The following is an 18,397-nucleotide window of genomic DNA, read 5'->3' on the forward strand; positions in this document are numbered from 1 at the left end:
GTTAATGACCTCGGTAAAAACCCTGAGCAGACGTGTGAAACGCTGCATTAAAAACTGGTCGATACGAGGCTGATTGTTGGGATTTAGCTCAGAGCTAAAAGCTGTTTGACTCAGTCAGGTCACTGTTAGCATCAATGTTAGCATCAGTGTTAGCGACAGTGTTAGCATCACTGCTAGCATCACTGTTAGCGTCAGGGTTAGCATCACTGTTAGCATCAGTGTTAGTGACAGTGTTAGCATCACTGCTAGCATCACTGTTAGAATCACTGTTAGTGTCAATGTTAGCTTCACTGTTAGCATCAGTGTTAGCATCAGTGTTAGCATCACTGTTAGCGACAGTGTTAGCGACAGTGTTAGCATCAGTGTTAGCAACAATGTTAGCATCAGTGTTAGCGACAGTGTTAGCATCAGTGTTAGCATCAGTGTTAGCGTCGCTTTACTAATGATTTCTGTATCATGTTCTCTTCAACTTAAACAGGAGCTTTGAACTTTATGGAAGGAAAGAAAGATAGAAAGAAGGAAGGATAGAGAGAAGGAAGGAAAGAAGGAAGGAAGGAAAGAAAGAAAGAAGGAAGGAAGATGTAGGAGGGAACGAAGGAAGGTGTAGGAGGGAAGGAAAGAAGGAAAGAAAGAAGGAAGGAAGGAAGATGTAGGAAGGAAGGAAGGAAGATGTAGAATGGAAGGAAGGAAGGAAGGAAGGAAGATGTAGGAAAGAAGGAAAGAAAGAAGGAAGGAAGGAAGATGTAGGAAGGGAGGAAGGAAAGAAGGAAGGAAGGAAGATGTAGGAAGGCAGGAAAGAAGGAAAGAAAGAAGGAAGGAAGGAAGATGTAGGAAGGAAGGGAGATGTAGGAAGGGAGGAAGGAAGGAAAGAAGATGTAGGAAGGAAGGAAGGAAGGAAAGAAGATGTAGGAAGGAAGGAAGGAAGGAAGGAAGGTGTAGGAAAGAAAGAAGGAAGGAAGGAATGAAGGAAGGAAGGAAAGAAGGAAAGAAGGAAGGAAGGAAGGAAGGAAGGAAAGAAGGAAGGAAGGTAGATGTAAGAAGGAAGGAAAGAAGGAAGGAAGGAAGGAAGGAATGTCCTCGTGAGTCCTCGATATTTGACGACGTCTCTAATAAAACGAATTAATTCTCCAGGTCACAGACGCAGCTTTAAAGTTTGTTGTTTCCCTGAAACATGAAACAGTTTAAACTAAAGGTTGTTGAGGAGACTCTGCCCTCTGCTGGTTCCTCATGAAACCTTCATCCTAACGTGAACATCAACCAGAACGATCCAGTCACATTCCTGCACCAGATCAAAAGGCCGGACGAGCAATAAAAGAACCTCAGCTCATTTACATGTAAATGGGTCATAAAGACAAATCAAAGGTCACCTGGTGAAAACCAGAGACGGAGCTGATTGTTCTGAACAAACGGAGCCGTAAAAACACAGAGAGGCCGTCGTTCTTTCTACTCCAGCCAACAAATAACATCAACACTCTGTCCCTGTTCTGCCTCCACAAAGAGACAAAGAGACAAAGAGCAAACGACAAACTGAGACAACGTTCCTGCCTCATTCAGTTCGTTTTATTCATAAAATGTAAAGTTTTGGGGCGTTTGTTTCAGATCCGTCTTTTATATGATCAGGTTTATCTACAGTATTAGGTTTTTGTAGCATCAGATTTAAAATTTACCTCATGTAACTTTACACAATAATGTCCCATTGACTTCCATTATAATTACATTTTTTAATCTCTCAGCAATGACACAATTAGGGTTTAATTCATGAGAAAAATGGTCAAATTCAATCATTTTTAGTGTTTAACACTAAAATCAGCCTTTTTAGGGCCTTTGCATAAAATGTTTGTTATCTCATTAGTCTTGTACTTGTGTTATTGAGCTTAGCAGCTATTTGTTTAGGACTGATTTGATTTAATATAAATATTTCAGACCCTCTTGTTATTAGAAAACACTCGTCTCTAAATGTTTACGGGACTAGTTTCACACCAAAGATTCGAGGGAATTCACCTCTTTCTTTTCCCTGAGCTACTTTTGATCACTTCACTGCATGAACGTCCATTTTTTCCTTCTTCTTTCCTGCTTCTAACATCAGTTTCCAGGACACAGACAGTAGCTGTGAAAACCAATCAATCAAATTTATATAAAAACATAAAGACAGAATTAGAAAGTGCTGCAGGTTATTAAAATACTCCAGTACCAGACTAAATAAGTAAAAACTGTCCTGGTCAGAGCTGAACCCGTGTTATCGACTTCACCTCTCGGTGGTCATAATGTTTTGGCTGTACTTTGCGCTCCGCTGAAGTCCTTGAGTTTACCTTGATGAGGGTGATGCACCTGTAGCTGAGACGTCGCACGTCCTCGTCCCATCCCTCCAGCGCCCAATCGGATCCCTTCCTCCTCCCCGTCGCCATGGTTACCGCGCTAACGTCCGCTAACATCCGCTAACATCCGGCGAGTCGTGAGAACGGACGCATGATCCTCTCAAGGTTCACGCAACCGAAAACGTTTTACCAGTTTCAAGAGTTACGTCCAAAAGCTTCGTCCACTTTCAGCAGCGAAATCAAACTCCCACAGAAACACAACACACACACACAGACACACACACACACACACACACACAGACACACACTTCCTGTCCAGTTAAAGTCCAACTCCACCTGTTCAGCTCAGAACGAGTGTGTTAAGAGGCAAAGCTTCCCAGCAGAGACTGGTGGAGGCCGATCTCTGATCTCTCTCTGTGTGTTGTGTGTGTGTGTTTTTGTGTGTGTCCTCGTCCCATTTGTGCGTCCACACCAGGGAAAACGCTGTCAGAGCTCATTAATCGATCGGAAAGGCAGACGAGTTCAGCAACGCGTTAACAGAGCATCAAACAGGCCGATGATGAGGCCGAGGCACGGTTACACACACACACACACACACACACACACACACACACACACACACACACACACACACACACACATCCAGCATCCGTGTGTGTGCGTTTCCAGACAAAGAGGATTCACTGTGAACATTCAGTGTAATGAGCAGCTGATGGTTAATAAGTTGTTGTTGTTGTGTTGTTTTCTCTCTGCAACAAGACGACAAACTGTGTGTGTGTGTGTGTGTGTGTGTGTGTGTGTGTGTGTGTGTGTGTTTACCTGCTGTAAAATGACCATGGTTGTGGTTTATCTCCTTGTCACTGGACATCAGCATCCGGTCGTAGCAGGACCTGGAAAACAAACACAATGATCATTTATTCCTTCCCTGGTTTTTTCTTCAGTTGTTTCTGATGCAACTTTCCTCCACATGATTAGAAATTGAGACGTTTGAGGAGCTGCTATAGATAATATAAATGTAAATGCATGGAAACAAAGTTAGACGAGTAAACTTACCTTTCATCCTTTTTATCCTTGTTTCTAAAAGTGCTTCAGTAATAAACTTTGACTTTACTTCTCTAGCAGTGACCTGTTAATGTGGGTCAGTAGGTTTGTTGATGTGTCGACACACACGTTAATATTTTAGTATTAAATTAACTGAAACCAGTGAATCAGTGAAGTTTTTAGTCGAGTGTGATTCGCTGAACATAAGACGATTTTTATTTATCTCACGTATGAGCTTGTCACAGTAGCAGCACAGAATTAGTTAAGAAAGCAGTAAAAGACATTATGAAAACTGAAAGAAGGTATAAAATATACCAGAATATAACATCACTCAGACTCAGTCAGTATAAACAGTGTGAGCAGGGAATTTAAAAAATGATAAATAAAAGAATGGAATATAATATAATTACTATGATAGTGAACATGGACAGATTCACTATTTATTTTATACAGTGTTACATGTAATAACTTAAAGACATCTGTAATAAATTACATATTTTAAATATCTCAGACATTATATACATGTACACTGCATTTAAACTGATTTATTGTACACAGTATTATGCATTATATATATCTATATATGTATATTCCATATATATTTTATACATACTTTTATAATGTACATTCTAATCTATATTCTTCCTGCTATAATATATTTTTCTATTTTTGCAGACTTTTTGCCCATTAAAACACTCTTAAGATAAAATAAAACAAGATTATAATAAACTATGAGTAAAATGAAGTAACTGTGACTCCTCCTGTTTCTGTCTACATTCATCATCTTACTCATCGTGGAGTTTGTCATATTTTCCTCATTTATCTTCAACCTTTTTTCCCTAAAATCCAGTCAGTTACTTAATGTTTGTTACAGCGACTGTAAATATTCTTCAGATCTTTTTAATCCAACATGTACAGTTTCTTTTCCACTGTCTTCACACTATAACGGTTAAATTTCTCCTCAGGAATCAGTAAAGTTTATTTGTTTATTTGCAAGATATTAAAGATAAGAATAAAAAAATGAAAATGGTATAAAAATGGTTAGTTGTTGTGCAGGAGACGCCAATAAACGCTTATTAAATACCTCCCTTATATAAAGCAAAATGTATCTACAAATATAAAGTAAAATTAAACCACAAATAAGATGAGAAACAAAAAATATAAATAAATTTAGAGAGAAACAAAATGAATGGAAGAACATTGTGTGTTAATTATATATAAAACAATATTAAATGTAATTTGTAGATGTTAACAGATGATTTATTTTTAGGTTGTGATGACATTTTGTATGATTTTTTAAACGATGACAGAGAAGATGTTGCTTTTAGAGACGCAGGTAAATTGTTCCATGAGAAACGTCCGACATTATCGTGAATAAAAGACTTTGTTTGATGTGAATAAATGTCTGAGGAAAACTTTTTAAAAAAATGATGTAAAGTAACTGAACGAACAAGGACAAAGATGAATGAAAGACGAGAGCGTTTCCTTAGAATGAGACGTGGGTTTAGTTGAGTTCAGGTCAACACATACAGACGTGTGTGTGTGTGTGTGTGTGTGTGTCTGTCTGTCTGTGTGTGTGTGTGTGTGTGTGTGTGTGTGTGTGTGTGTGTGTGTGTGTGTGTGTGTGTGTCTGGTTATTAGCTCCAGTAAATTATTCAGACTCTTTAATGAGTTTGATCCTCTGACTTTCTGACGCCTCGACCTCGTTACAACGTTTCTTCTCAGTTTCACCTGAAGACTCGAGCAGTTTGATCCCATCACATGTCAAATGTTCACATGATTCCAAATCTACATTTATCAACATCCAAAGTTTTCTTTTAACGCGTATAAATCAGTGAGTGGATTTATTATTAATACGATTTGTCTGTCTTTGTTTTTAATCCACAGGAGGAAAATTAAAGGACGTAAACACAGATCTGATGGAAAATGCAAAAGAAGCAGGAACTGATAGAAAGAAAAAAATCCTTTCAAATTAAAACAGGAAGCAGATACAAAAAAAAAGTCTAAGGACCAGAAATATGGAATTTTTTTTTTCTTCATTCATCCAGTTTTATTTGCATCTTTTGACCTTTGACTTCTGGAAGCAGAGACAGTTTTAACAGTTTTAAAAAGCTTCTTAATAAAGACACATGCAATAAATTGCCTTCATTACACAACTACACCAGCGGGAACCAGTGGTAAAATATCAGGCGGCTTTAAAGCGTCACATTAAACTGTGTTTATGTGTTGATTCATGCATTAAATCAACTCCTTATATATAAATATTTAAAAAGAAAAAGGCTCCCAGAGCACGACATCTTCTCAATGCAAAATGATTTAACAACAGCTGTAAGAAATACGCACAATATTTCACTCTGATGTGTAGTTGTAGTATGAGTTTGAGTTAATTTCACCAGAGCTCAGATAATAAAGTCTCTGACCTTTATTTCATCTCCAGTGAAGCAAAGGCCATAAAAATAAAAACGATAATAAATAGAGAAAGACACACGGTCACATAGACACACAGTGAAAACTCATTAGATGTTTGTCTCTCTCACACACACACACACACAAACTGTCCCTATCAATATTTCAGCATCTAATTACCCACCGAGGTCTGGGACAAAGGTTGAGCTCAGTCACGCTCCGTTCGTCCGCACATATCACATTTTATAGCCGCAGATTAAGAAACATTAGCAAAAAGAGCCGCATCCAAATGAGACAAGACGTTTAGAGACGGAGCAGAGAGACAGGAAGTGGAAAAGAAAACAAGATGAAAAGAAAATGCAGTTTTATAGAAAACATGTGGACACAGTTTGCCTGTTATCTCCTCATATTTAAATGATTCATCGCCGCCTGTTTCCTCCTCGTCATCGTACCAGTTTGTTCTAAGACGAACGTCTTCCTGGAGGAAAGTGGTTTCTGCTTTTCACTCTTTATTGGTTCGAGTGTCTGTTAAATAGATAAATGTTGCACAGTTTCTCCTCGATTAAAGAATATTCTCTTTGTTTAAGATCTTAACTGTGCAATATTTTATCACGTTTCCATGTATAAAACATCAATAACAATCCAAAGCACAGAACCTGAAACCCAGAGTGACAATAATTATAATTATATTTTTATTCTTGGTCATAGTTTATACCTTATACTGGTACTTTAATGCATATTAATAAGAGTATTTTCTACTGGATGCAGAACTTCCCTCGGGATCAGTGCAGTATCTCTGAATCCATGAACTCAGCAGAGAGAGGTTCAGTTATTCTGGATGAAAATGTGAAAACAGTTTGACGGTTTCTGTTTTCTGGTTTCAGGGGGATGAAGATATGTGACGAGATGAAACGTCTCTAACGAGGTAATTTAAGACGACGTGGGCCAGAGATTACAGAGACGACCTGCAGCCTCCTCTCACGTCTACAATAACACACACAGTCTGAAATGCATTGTGGGGGATGTAGGAAGTAATTTAAATGTAATTTATCAAGTGTGCGAAGATTCTCTGAAGCTGTTATTTGGGTTTAATGCTAAAACTTTCTGCGCTGCTCGGTGTCAGTGATGAGTCCAGATATTTTAGATGAAAGCGTGAACATTAAACTGAACAAAAGCAGCTGTTTGATAACATTTCATCTTCATTCTGTGCCTCAAATAGACTAAAAAAAAGAAAGTATATGAAGTATATGAAAGCTGTGTGAGTTCCCAGGGAGGAAATGTAACTTTCTTTTTGTGGAAGCTGTGTTTTTACTGTGCATAATAAACCCCTAAATATTATAATGAAAAATGAAACACTTACACATTAAATTAGAAGTGTAACTAAGAAAAAAAATAAAAATTTATACCTATTTTGAATTTTATTCGAATCAAAACACAAGTACTTTTTTTCCCCCCAACAAATGTAAAAACTGGATCCTTTTCACTTCTCTACTGCACATGACAATAAACATCTTGAATCTTAAATTTTAAATATATACGACTACATATATATAAGTTGGAAGAAACAAGAAATACGTCCGGACTTAAAAACAAGCAAACACACCCAGTAAGGAGATTATGCAGCGAATCGCGTGCCTCTATAAGCCTGCAGACGGATTGTTTGTCCTCACCTCTTTGTCCAGAGCTGGTCTCTCCTCTAATGTCCCGTCTGCTGGACGGAGGGATGAAGGACAGGAGACAGAGACACCAGAGTCTTTCCTCAGGAGATGTAGAGAAACCTTTTCATGCCACATGGTTCATTTTACGTCTTCTCTCCAGACTTTTCTTCTCTTCACTTCCACCATTAAATGTGTCATTTTCGTCCCCTGATCTTTTCTCTTTTCGTCTCAACCTCCTTCATGTGAAAGTGCACAGAGGTATAAGAAGTGAATGACTCCCTCCTCCTCCTCCTCCTCCTCCTTCACCTCTACCCTCCCTCTCTCTTTCTTGATGGTATTAGCAGCCTGTTCATTCACTGCCACTGATCCCGGCTGCAGAAAGAGAGAGCGAGGGAGTTAGCGGGGGGGCGATGAGGAACAGAGGAGGTTGTAATCAGACACAGAAACAAGACAGAACCAGTGCAGCAACAAATACTGAAGCTAAACCTCAGCCTCCGTGGACGGTTCAAACATTTATGGAGCAGTTTTGTGTATTTTTTGTTCCTTAAGCGTCTTTTTCTTGCACGTCTGCTGTTTGCATGCGCCTTAAGTTTTTAAAGTTTTTTGAATCTGAATAAATTGTGCAGTTAAATTATTTAAAATGAGAGAAAGGTGTCGTCGTTTTAAAAGGGACAAGCAGCGATAACAAAGATCTGGATGCATGTGATGTGAGACCAGAGGTGCATCTCGCCTCGTTTTCCAAATACTCGGTGTTACTGCCCCCTACAGCTCAAACAGATGAACTAAAGCAAAAATAAATGTGGCTTCACGCAACTTAAGAGCTTAAAACAAAACAATGCAGCCAAGAAAGAATATATCAGAATTTAAATTACATTTAGATTAGAACAAGCAATTAATTTATTGTGTAAATTGTCACATTTAGGTCATTTTGATGTGAGACTCATGCCACAATCTCAGCACTTGTTTCTCCACCAACAATAATATTTGTAAAGTATAATAAGCAACACCTGAAATAAATAAATAAAATAGTCAAGGATAAATATACCTGCTTGTGAGAGATGCTGTACAGATCTTCCCGATCAGGCATAACATTATATCACTGTCTATCATATATGACTATCATGAGCAACTTACAGTGGAAAAAAATGAAAGGAGTTACCTACAAAGTGTTTATCCCACGAATCAGGCTTAGAGATTTAAGTTAAAGACTATTCTTGTACTTTCTGCAATGTCGATAAGGAGAGAATATTTCAATTGTTTTACCAGTGGCATCATTCAAAACAATTTTAGAATAATATGGAAGATTTTGCAGATGGAGAAATGGGAACAAACACTATACATCTCACTGCGTCTGATGTGATGCTATATTTTACTTTCAGTAGGAAGGACAATAACCCAGCTTACATAATACAACTCCTAAATATCCTGCTTTTATTGATTCATTAGTGAACTCCAGCAACATGGCACCACACGTGAAGGTACAACAACAACAAGGCTACAAAGACTGTCAATATATTAAAGACTGTACGATTTGATTTGATTTTTGAAAGGACTGTCAATGATCTGTACATCCCCCTGGTCTGTTCAGTTCTTAATTATATTTTATTTGTGTTTATTATACCTCATATTTCAATAAACTTTGGAGGGTGAAAGAAAAAAAAAAGATATATACATAGAGCCAACGAAACTAATAATCAACAGGAACTTTTGAACCTGCCATTCATTCACGTGGGTGATAACATTTTTAAATAAATGTATTAAATGTATATTCAATATATTTATTTTATTTATATATATATATAAAAATAAAATAAATAAAAATAAATATACATATATATATAAATCAAATAAATGTATTCATATATATATATGAATACATTTATTAAAATAAAAAATAAAAAAATAAATGTATTCATATATATATATATATATTAATACATTTATTATTTATATATATATATATTTATATATATTTATATATAAAATAAATAAAAATAAATATACATATATATATATATAAAATAAAATAAATGTATTCATATATATATATATATATATATATATATTTGAATACATTTATTTTATTTTATTTTATTTTATTTTATTTCATTTCCGGGAAGGGCCACGCCTGCGTACCGTTGACAATGACGTCAGTGCGTTGCCGTTGGGTTGGCCTGGTTAGTGGGCGGGACCAGTGGGCGGGGCGGGGCCGTGTTGTTGTTGCCGTGGTGCTGGATGAGGAGCCCGTCTAATCAGTCCCGTCACTCTGGGATTAAATACCGGATAACACCAGTCTCACCGTCTCCGTGAAGGACCCCGCTGCTTCCTTGTCTTTCATTTGGTTCTTTTTTTTTCCTGTCCCGGCTCAACATGGGGAACTGTTTGACTGTGGGGCCGAACGAGGCGTTGGTGGTCTCCGGTAGGTGTTCCCCTTCATGCTAACGCTGCTAGCTAGTTACCATGATGGAGACCGCGGAGCTAACGGTGAAGATGCTGATGTCAAGACTGTCAAACTACACATCTTTTAAAACGTCTGTAATCAGTAAACGTAAAATCGCAGGTTATTTGTTCTCCACAATGTGATCTGATGTAGCCGCAGTGTGTTGCATTGGTTTGATTCATAGCTGTGGTTCAGGAATAAGGACGTTGGAGCGTGAGTAAGTCGTGCTTTTAATGAGCTGTGTGTGTGGGGGGGTTATTTATGAACACATGAATCCGGCTATGTCACTGAGAGGGGCGGGTTTTACTCTCCCTCCATCAGCTGCAGCCATAAAGATGGTTGGTAAATAATCAAGAAGTCAGAAATATACAGAATTAGAGAGAAGCAGAGTGAAACTGTGCAAAGTACTGCAATAGATTGTGTAGATGTGAGATGTGCATTACATAACAGGTGCATTCACCTGCCAAAATATTAGGTACACGAATGAAAAGTAATGCTTTTTATTGTAAGAATCCAGCATTTAATCCTCAGTAAGGTGGTAATTAATCTGTGTAATCATTCAATCATTTCTGTTATTTAGTAAATTTTTGACTAAAATGTCAAAAATAATAGGTAAAACACAACACAGTTCAATAGTTATATTTAGTTATAAACCACTGCATCTAAAATGAAAACACAGCAGAATCACCAGACGTACCATCAAACATCCAAAACTGACCATTTAAGAATAAACTAATAAATGCACATGTTTTATTTGAATGTGATGATCAATAGATGAATAAATATCCTCCATGCTGGATTTCACTAATGCAGTCAGCTCCTCAGTTTCTCCTGTTATTCAAAGGTTTTGAGTATTTTTCTGTTTCATTTCCGTATCTTATTGTTTTCTTCTTCTTTCAGGCGGCTGCTGTGGCTCTGACATGAAAACCTACATCGTGGGAGGCTGGGCCTGGTCCTGGTGGCTCATCACGGACGCCCAAAGGTGACAACACAAAGTAGAAAGCAGTGACACCACTTTACGTTTGTCTTCTGTTCAAACAGCCTGAATTAGTCTGATCTGAGGAGACGTTTTAGTGACTCCAGCGACCGGAGTAAGTGCTGCTCATTACACATGAGAGGATTCTGATGAAACGTGTCGGACGGATGGAGGGGCCGAGGTTTTTATAGAGACCACAGGTGACGGAGATTGGAGTCCCATTATCTGCAGGCAGTTAGAAAGCAATCACAGTTCGTCTCATATTACACTCCGTGGGTTTCTAATGTAAACCAGTCCACTTGGAGCTGAGAAAATACTCTAAATGTCTCATTAGGAGTTTTTTCCAGATGTGACTCAGTTTATTAGAAGATTTTATTACCTTTAAACGTCTGTGCAGTTTGTCCGAATGTCGTGTTTTAGTGTCAGAAAACAAATAAATGTGTTTGTTTAATTAGAGTAATTTAATCTTTTTTCCTTGTGTGAAGGTTGAGCCTCGAGATTATGACTCTGCAGCCGCGGTGTGAGGATGTGGAGACGGCGGAGGGCGTAGCCATCACTGTGACGGGCGTGGCTCAGGTGAGACCCACTAACACACCTGTCACACACGGGGAACAGGCTTCCACTCAACGCCAAATAGCTGCACTTGAACACACCACAAAGACTGAAGCCGGTGACCAGGATGTAACTTCCTGCACCTGCGTGAAAAAATACAACTGTGTTTTCATTATTCTGAATATATATGTGGTTATATCATCAAATAATAGATGGTATGAACTGTCTTTGCTTCCTCCTGAGGCCACGCCCCCTTAGGGGCAAAAACATGGTGAAACGTATCAGTAAATACAGAGAAACCGGGAAAAATGTGGATTATCAGATCAAATTAAGGATAATTGGACTCAACAATGATCCATATGAACTAGTATGAATTTGGAAAAGCGGATTAGCCTCAGTTTAATTTAGTTTAAATTAGTTTTAGGTCATTTCAGTTCTGATAAATGTAGCTAAATAACAGATGCTAACGCTAAGAGCTTTACTGAGAAGTAACATTAGCCAATAAATACTGTAGCATTAAAAGGATGATGATCACAAATATTCAGTTTATTGTTTTATTGTTATTTATTGTTGGAACTGAAATAGTTACTGTCGGCGATAAAACAACAACATCCACAAACTTATCTGAACGTCCAGAACGTAACTTAAGAAGTAACTTAAGGTTTGACTTCATCTAAAAATACAGCTTAAATTAATATTATCTGACACTAAATGAACCACAACACCAGGTTTCTGTGTCTGGATTCCAGTTGTTTCTTCTAATGCAGTGAAACATTTACTTCTCTTTGGCAGATATCTGTAAAAATATAAAATATATCTCTGACTGCTTTAAAGATCTGTTGGTTCAGTCAATAAACAACAGCTCTTCACCTTTTTTTGTTCTAAGTTGCAGCTGAACTACCTGATGTTACAGAAGACTTGGCCTCACTAATATTTTAAACACCAAATAATTATTCTAATGCTTTTTAACAAGTAACTAAATCAAGTCAAATACAAAAATAAATGAATAAATCATAAATTAAACAAGTAAAAGACATTCAGAATCGCTCGCTCACAGAGTTAAAGTGGTGTGTGGTCGGAGCCACCTGAGCCTTAAAGTCGGGTGGAGAGTGACTGAACTTGTCAATCTGCCCTAAAGTTTGTTGGACGTGTCGTCTACTGTCTGCTCTCACACAAACATGTTAGCTGTGCTGCCAAGTGCCTCAAAAAAACAGATTGATCCATTTATTTTTTCAGTTATTCGTAATTTCATGTTTTGGAAAACTGGACATTGGTAAGAGTCTTGGAAACATGAATATTCTTCCATATTTTTCCAGATAAAATCAGTAAGAACCTGTTGATGAGACCACAAGTTTTATCGCTGTGGTTCAGATCAGTATTTACCTTCATTGAGACAAAGGACTCTGCTCTGAGGTGACTTTGTTATCAAGGAGCAGAAAAGAAGCCCGACGCTCTCCTTCCTCCACTCACAGCTTCACTGGGAGTTTGAGCTTCTTATCAGAAGAAGCCGCTGATCATTCCTGGGTGAATGTGGCCGCTCGTTATTTGGCGGCTTTTCCTCGTCTCCTTTCTCTGCAGCCGCTCCGGCTGAATGTGGCGAGTTCCTTAATGGCCTCTGAGCTGAGGCCTGGTCTCTGACGCCCACTTCCTTCAGCAGCTTTGATCTGGACGGATCCTGTTGATCCTGTTGTTTTTCTTCCTTCTTATCATTGTTGAAACGTTTGTTGATTTAAACGTACAGATGAGATGAAGATGAAAAATTGACCGTGTCTCTTGACTGGTTCACTTTGAGCTGTGGGTTTAATCTTATTCCTTTTTCATATTTATATTAAAACTCAGATGTCGTTTTATTTCATCTCTAAGTTTAGACTCTTTTACTTTAACGTTTGAGGGACTGAGATTCAGACCAAACACCTCGTTACGCTGCTGATTTATCTTCATCTCTCTCTCAGTTAAGCACTAAAATCTCTGTGTCTCCTTTAGGTGAAAGTGATGACGGAGAACGACCTCCTGGCTATAGCCTGCGAGCAGTTTCTGGGGAAATCCATCATGGAAATCAAATACGTGCTCCTGCAGACTTTGGAGGGACATCTGCGCTCGATTCTAGGTACGAACAGCTCACAAAGTGTAAGTTCATATGTCATATATACGTCCTATAACCTCACGATCCATAAGAATCCTTTTCATCTTTAATCTTAGAAGATTAAAACATTCAGTGCATTTCTATGTCCTCATCTAGTTTATTCTAGTTTTACACCACACACACAAAGAGATGCTCATATTTCTCAGAGCTGAGTGGATGCTCTCTCTCTCTCTCTGACCATGAGCATCATCTGGATGTTGCTTGGTAACAACTTATTCCCGGTTTTAAACAGAATCACCCATTTTAAATTGAACTAGATCTCAGATCTTTAAAAAACTGGATTTTACCGGATGTAATCATCATATTATGAGTCTTTTGACATTCATGCAGCATTAGTTAAATAATTCAATGCTTCTGTGATATGTTATTAAAACAGTTGTTTGCCCGTAATGAAAGAATTTATTGATTTCGTTTGTAGGTACGTTGACTGTGGAGCAGATCTACCGGGACCGGGACCAGTTTGCTAAACTTGTGAGGGACGTGGCTGCTCCGGACGTGGGCAGGATGGGCATCGAGGTCCTGAGCTTCACCATTAAGGTGAGTGATGCTGATGATGTGAGAGTCTGTGTCCGTAGCAACGGTGTCATCAGCTGTTGGTTTGTGGACTTTAAAGCCTCAATTTGCCTGAAAATCCTCCTTAACAATAATATTAAGGTAGTGACTTGATATTTATCTGTCCTACGATCTAATGGGACGTCCTGAGTGTCCAGTTTGAGCTGTGTCAGAGCCTGAGTAGCTCAGTCGGTAGAGCATCAGACTTTTAATCTGAGGGTCCAGGGTTCAAGTCCCTGTTCAGGCGAGGTGTGTTTTGGCTGAGGAGTAGTGGGTAAAGAAAGACTGATCTGTGACCTGAAGCATCCTCTGGTCCCTCTGCACTGTTTCCTAACAGACATGTTACATTCACTGATCAGATTTCCTCCTGAGAAAGAGATGAAAATCTAGTTTTTATTGAGGGAAATGTTTGGTAATAAGTGAGAATCAAACTCAGCTACGTACAACGTGTCCTGCTTGTCCGTGTTGACAGGACGTGTACGATAAACTGGATTACCTGAGCTCCCTGGGGAAAACCCAGATTGCCGCCGTCCAGAGGGACGCAGACATCGGTGTGGCCGAGGCCGAGAGGGATGCTGGGATACGGGTAAGGAGACTCCAGCAGCAGGGGGGGAAAGTTAAATCCATTAAATCCTTCTGTGCTCAGTGACTCAAGTCACCTGCTGCTTCCTCGTCGCCTCCTATAGGAAGCAGAGTGCAAGAAGGAGATGATGGACGTCAAGTTCCTGGCCGACACCAAGATGGCCGACTCCAAACGAGAGCTGGAGCTGCAGAAAGCTTCGTTCAACCAGGAGATCAACACTAAGGTGGGCACAGGAGTCACAGGCAGTTAAATTAAGCTGAACGTTTGGGTGAAAGCATAAAAAAACAACTGCAACGAATATTAAACGTGTCCAGAAAGCGGAGGCTCAGCTGGCGTACGAGCTGCAGGCGGCCAAGGAGCAGCAGAAGATCCGGCTGGAGGAGATCGAGATCCAAGTGGTGCAGAGGAAGAAAGAGATCACCATCGAGGAGAAGGAGATTGACCGGACGGACAAAGAGCTCATCGCCACAGTGAAGAGGCCGGCGGAGGCCGAGGCCTACCAGATCCAGCAGCTCGCTGAGGGGCACAAGTGAGTGATGATGAGTTAGATTTATGAGGTGAAAGGAACCGCGGGCGACTTCAGTAGAGCCGGGGTTTCAAACATGTGGCTCTAACTTTGATGTCATCTTTCGTAGCCAACAGGAGAACCTGCTGTGAGAGCAGAAAGTCAGATTTCCAGTTTTAAAATATAGTGAAACGTTTTCACTCTTAGACTTAGAAAGTTTCAGAAGCTAAAATCACTGCAGACTCGTCATGACAGCAGAGAAAACAAAGTCTGAAACGTGTGAATCTGAGCTCAAACCTGTTAGAGAAACAGCAGAGAAGAAGTTTCTGAATTTAATTAGAAATTCATGTATCGTCAACAAATCTTTATTTGATCGTTTTGTCTCACAGCAGCGTCCTGACTGAAACTGAGACATGTGCTGTGGTTATTCTGCCTTTATTAGATAACGTCCTCAGAAACATCCACAGACGTCTGATAGAAACAAACATTTAGAGCGAAGCAGCTGCAGCAGATTGTGTGAAACGAGTTTTTATTATCATTAAACCTTTATTTATGCAGGTTGATGTCACTGAGATTTTTAATGATTCGGTTTCTCTGCGTCAGGACGAAGGCGGTGCTCATAGCTCAGGCTGAAGCAGAGAAGATTAAGAAGATCGGGGAGGCTGAAGCTTCCTCCATCGAAGCCGTGGGGAAGGCGGAGGCCGAGAAGATGAGGCTGAAGGCCGAAGCTTATCAACAGTACGGAGACGCAGCCAAGACGGCGCTGGTCCTCGAGTCCCTGCCCAAGGTAACAAACAACACAAAAATACAAACAGACAGAAACAGTACACATTCAGTCACACAGACCAACAACAGACCAACTCCTAGGTACCATGTAGCAGCCACTAGACACTAGACGTCTGTTTACTGAACAGCTATCGATAAAAGTGCATTTAATAATGAGCCTTTGTGCAAATTGCATCAGTATTTGCCTCAGATGTGAGTCAATAATAGTTCTCAAGTATTTGAACTGTTGTACAGCATCAACCGTCTGAACGTGAGCGGAGGCTTCTCCTGAAACCAATAATGAGTTCTTCAGTTAGCCTAGCTTAGCCTAGCTTAGCCTAGCTTAGCAAAAAGACAATAAATCTCCTCATCTTCTGATCAGTATCATGAACTTTTAAAACACGTATTTAGCTTCAGGAACCCAGCGACGCACTGAGACACGTGGACGGAGTTTGTTCTCTACATTTAACTGATTCCTGCTTCCAGTGAAAACGTCGCCGTGTGCTTTTCAGATCGCTTCCAAGGTGGCGGCGCCTTTAGCCAGGACCAACGAGATCGTGATCCTGAGCGGGGAGGGCGGCCGCGTGACGGGCGAAGTGAACCGTCTCCTGGCCGAACTTCCTGTGTCTGTCAACGCTCTGACCGGAGTGGACTTGACGAAGGTAAGATTCTGTGTAATACAGTTAGCCTGGAAGCTAATCCGGCCTTCATTAAAGTCTGTCCTCCTGGAGACGTGTCTCCCTCTCAGAGTCTGAACCGTCTTTCTCTGTCCCTACAGATCCCGTTGCTGCAGAACATGACCTGCTCTTAAACCAGAAAAACCCCAAGATCCCACGTGACTCAGCCTCTGTCGTATGCACTCTCATAGACTGCCTTTAATACACTTGAAGATATTCGGTTGTTTTATACGTCTACTCTGTAAAACCAAGAAAAATATGAAAAACCTCTGGTGCCTTACTTTATACAGGACCAGATCTGCATGCACTGCTGCTCATTCATTTTTATTCATGTGTTTTTTTTTTTTTAGTTTCAACATGAGAGTATCTGTTTTGTGTTCTAATTTATTTGTCCGTGTTATTTAAATTGTATTTATTGGCCCCGTTTGTATCAAGCAGACTCCTCTTTATTTATTTGTTTATACACTGGGCCCTGCTTTTTCATACAACGAGCCCCCGCGGTCGCTATTTGCATTTTCTTCATTTATATACCTCGTTCCTGTGAGACACATCTGCATCTCCAGATAATCTGAATCTTTTTTTTGTGTTGTACATGCATTATTATTATTATTATGATTTTTATTTTTCATGTAACAAAGGTGCTCAAGATCTTAACAGAAGCTCCTTTCATTAAATCTGTGTCTCTCCACCGACTGGTGATATCATGCATGAGAACGTTTATTTTTATTTATTTATTTATTTATTTATATAAAGACAGGAAAACGGGTAGAAACTTCTGACCGTGTGCTGACGTGATTAACTCGTAACGTGGTTCTCGATGCGTAGTGTGAGGTTTTAAATGTATAAAATGTCGCTTTGGCCTCGATGGTGAGTAAAGACATGGTTTGTTGTTAAAATTAGAGAAAAAAATCACAGAGGAAATGTGAAAATAATCGGCTTAGAGTTGTACGGAGTAAGGTCCAAAACGGCGACGCCAAATAGAATAGTCTTAGGTTTCAGTGGATCAGGAGGTTTTAACAGGGACCTCGATGCTTCATGTCATGCTACTATTATCTGTAGAAGCTAAGCCATGTTCAAGACAGTGTCAACAAACCAAACTTTTAGGAGAAACTCTTTCTGTTTGTTTGTTTCTGCACTGACTCGGTTTTAAATCAGATGTACAGTGAAGTTTTAGTTTGATCTATTTCAACTGTGATACTAACGTGGTTTGTAACTGACACGGTTCTTTGGTTTTAATCCACCACTGCTGCATTTTTATTTCATATATATATATAAAAACACCAGGGGACAGGTTCAGATTATTATTATTATTATTATATAACAGGTCATCCACATGTTTCCTTTTAATACTGTACAGAGCTTCACTCACCTCCAATAAAGAACCTGAACGGGCCGAACGGTGAAGTTCAGTCTGAGCGTCGTCTCTGCAGCAGATGAAACGTAGTAGGTTTGTGTCACGGCTGAGGAAACAGGCAGGATTTAGAAAAGACTGTTATTGTTGCTCTTGGTGTTTTCTGTGTGTTAGTCACTCATCCTGGTTTTTCTCTGTGCACACGTGTGTTTAATGGCCATGAGTTCCTGTATGCTCTTGCTGCATGTCATCCACCTGTACGCTCACTCTTAACTAAATGTCATTCTAATAAATCAAAACTGTTCTAATTAATACGTTTCCATGTCCGTTCCTGTTTTGAAAAAATCTTGGTTTTTAAACGTACAAACCAATAAAGTTAGAAGATCACGAATAAATCTTTAAAGATTCTCATCCGGGTCAAGATTTTATCCTG

The 18,397-nt window shown here is 39.4% G+C and overlaps 2 protein-coding genes and 1 non-coding gene across 4 annotated transcripts in view; 2 read left to right on the forward strand and 1 right to left on the reverse strand.

Annotated features, from left to right (window-relative positions):
- myo7aa (myosin VIIAa) overlaps window positions 1–7,647 on the reverse strand; it is a 38,429-nt gene extending 30,782 nt beyond the window's left edge. The window contains exons 1-2 of one of the 2 annotated variants that reach the window (XM_047594107.1): window positions 7,433–7,647; window positions 3,135–3,205 (exon numbers count right to left, since the gene is read on the reverse strand). In XM_047594107.1, the coding sequence (XP_047450063.1) occupies window positions 3,135–3,152 (18 nt within the window). In that variant the 5' untranslated portion in view covers window positions 3,153–3,205; window positions 7,433–7,647. Of the gene's footprint in view, window positions 1–2,309; window positions 2,609–3,134; window positions 3,206–7,432 lie in introns of those variants that run through there. The other variant, XM_047594105.1, reaches the window with a different exon arrangement.
- Window positions 7,648–9,625: 1,978 nt separating this feature from the next.
- On the forward strand, window positions 9,626–18,276 carry LOC125013449 (flotillin-2-like). Its single transcript, XM_047594146.1, has 11 exons — window positions 9,626–9,839; window positions 10,761–10,842; window positions 11,322–11,412; window positions 13,372–13,495; window positions 13,950–14,068; window positions 14,556–14,669; window positions 14,770–14,889; window positions 14,981–15,195; window positions 15,775–15,958; window positions 16,449–16,598; window positions 16,715–18,276. The coding sequence occupies exons 1-11, from the start codon at window positions 9,791–9,793 to the stop codon at window positions 16,745–16,747; spliced, it is 1,281 nt and encodes a 426-aa protein (XP_047450102.1). The 5' UTR covers window positions 9,626–9,790; the 3' UTR covers window positions 16,748–18,276.
- On the forward strand, window positions 14,258–14,330 carry trnak-uuu. Its single transcript has one exon. It is a non-coding gene; the product is annotated as a tRNA-Lys (tRNA).
- Window positions 18,277–18,397: the final 121 nt, after the last annotated feature.

The sequence above is a fragment of the Mugil cephalus genome, chromosome 9, assembly GCF_022458985.1.
Source record: "Mugil cephalus isolate CIBA_MC_2020 chromosome 9, CIBA_Mcephalus_1.1, whole genome shotgun sequence".
Lineage (NCBI taxonomy): Eukaryota > Metazoa > Chordata > Actinopteri > Mugiliformes > Mugilidae > Mugil > Mugil cephalus.